Source organism: Corvus brachyrhynchos, unplaced genomic scaffold (assembly GCF_000691975.1).
Source record: "Corvus brachyrhynchos isolate BGI_N302 unplaced genomic scaffold, ASM69197v1 scaffold805, whole genome shotgun sequence".
Classification (NCBI taxonomy): Eukaryota; Metazoa; Chordata; class Aves; order Passeriformes; family Corvidae; genus Corvus; species Corvus brachyrhynchos.
Genome location: NW_008237912.1, coordinates 10,818 through 11,822, shown reverse-complemented (window position 1 = coordinate 11,822; position 1,005 = coordinate 10,818). Strand labels below are relative to the sequence as shown.

Sequence of the window (1,005 nt, the reverse complement as noted above, 5' to 3'; positions counted from 1 at the left end):
CCACGCCCCTGGCCACGCCCCTGGCCACGCCCTGGTCAATGGGCGTGTGGGCATGACCACGCCCCAAGCTCATCTGCTGAACGCCCAAAACCACCCCAAAACGCTCCAAAAATACCCCCAAAATGCTGCAGAATATCCCTAAAACACCCCAAAACACCCAAACCCACCTGAAAACACACAAAACCACCCTGAAGCACCTCAAAGACACCCGAAAATCCCCGGAACCACCCCAAAACGACCCAAACTCAACATGATATCCCCAGACATCTCCAAACCACACCAAACCACCCCGAAACACCTGAAAGTCACCCAGTAACCTTCCTAACCCCCCCCAACCACCCCCAAAATACCCCAAAACCGTGCTGACCTCGACCAGCCCCTGCATGACGCGCACGGCGATGACGCAGCCGACGTGGGTGCGTGCGGCCGACGGGATCAGCATGTTCAGCACCGAGGTGGACACGATGGCCAGCCCGAACACTCTGAGGTGGACAGCGACCCTCAGGGGTGACACTGACCATCCTAGGGCCACCACCTTTCCCCTCGTTGGGGCCACTTCAGGGCCACCACTGACCTGTTGGCAGCGAATTTCTGAGCGATGAAGCCGCCGGGGATCTGGGTGACGATGTAACCCCAAAAGAAGGAGCCGTGGATCATCCCCACTGTCTCCGGGTCCCAGTTGAACTGGGCGTGCTGGGGGATGGCAGGGAGCGGTCAGTGGGGTCCAGGACACGGCCTGGATGTGCCCTGGACACTCTTGTCCAGGTGTGTCCACCCCACAGACATCTCAGAGCTGTCTTCCCCACAGTGACCCCACAGCTGTCCCCCGATGACCCTTTACCTGCCCAGGCCCCATAGCTGGACCCCACTATTCCCATATGACCACGTGTCTGCGGGCAGGGTTGACCCCACTGACCCCCCACGTGTTGACCCTACTGACCCCGTACCTGTCCGTGGGCCGGGTTGACCATGCTGACCACGGCCACGCCCAGGTTGCAGCGGATG

General features: G+C 60.6%; 1 protein-coding gene across 1 annotated transcript in view; it reads right to left on the bottom strand.

Moving 5' to 3' along the window:
- The window catches only part of LOC103614754 (vesicular glutamate transporter 1), a gene marked incomplete at its 5' end in the record, with an annotated part of 6,937 nt that extends 5,933 nt beyond the window's left edge, over positions 1 to 1,004 (bottom strand). Inside the window, 3 exons of the mRNA XM_008632731.2 lie at positions 5 to 482; positions 575 to 693; positions 948 to 1,004. Coding sequence (XP_008630953.2) covers positions 5 to 482; positions 575 to 693; positions 948 to 1,004 — 654 coding nt within the window. The remainder of the gene's footprint in view (positions 1 to 4; positions 483 to 574; positions 694 to 947) is intronic.
- Between the last annotated feature and the right edge of the window lies 1 nt (position 1,005).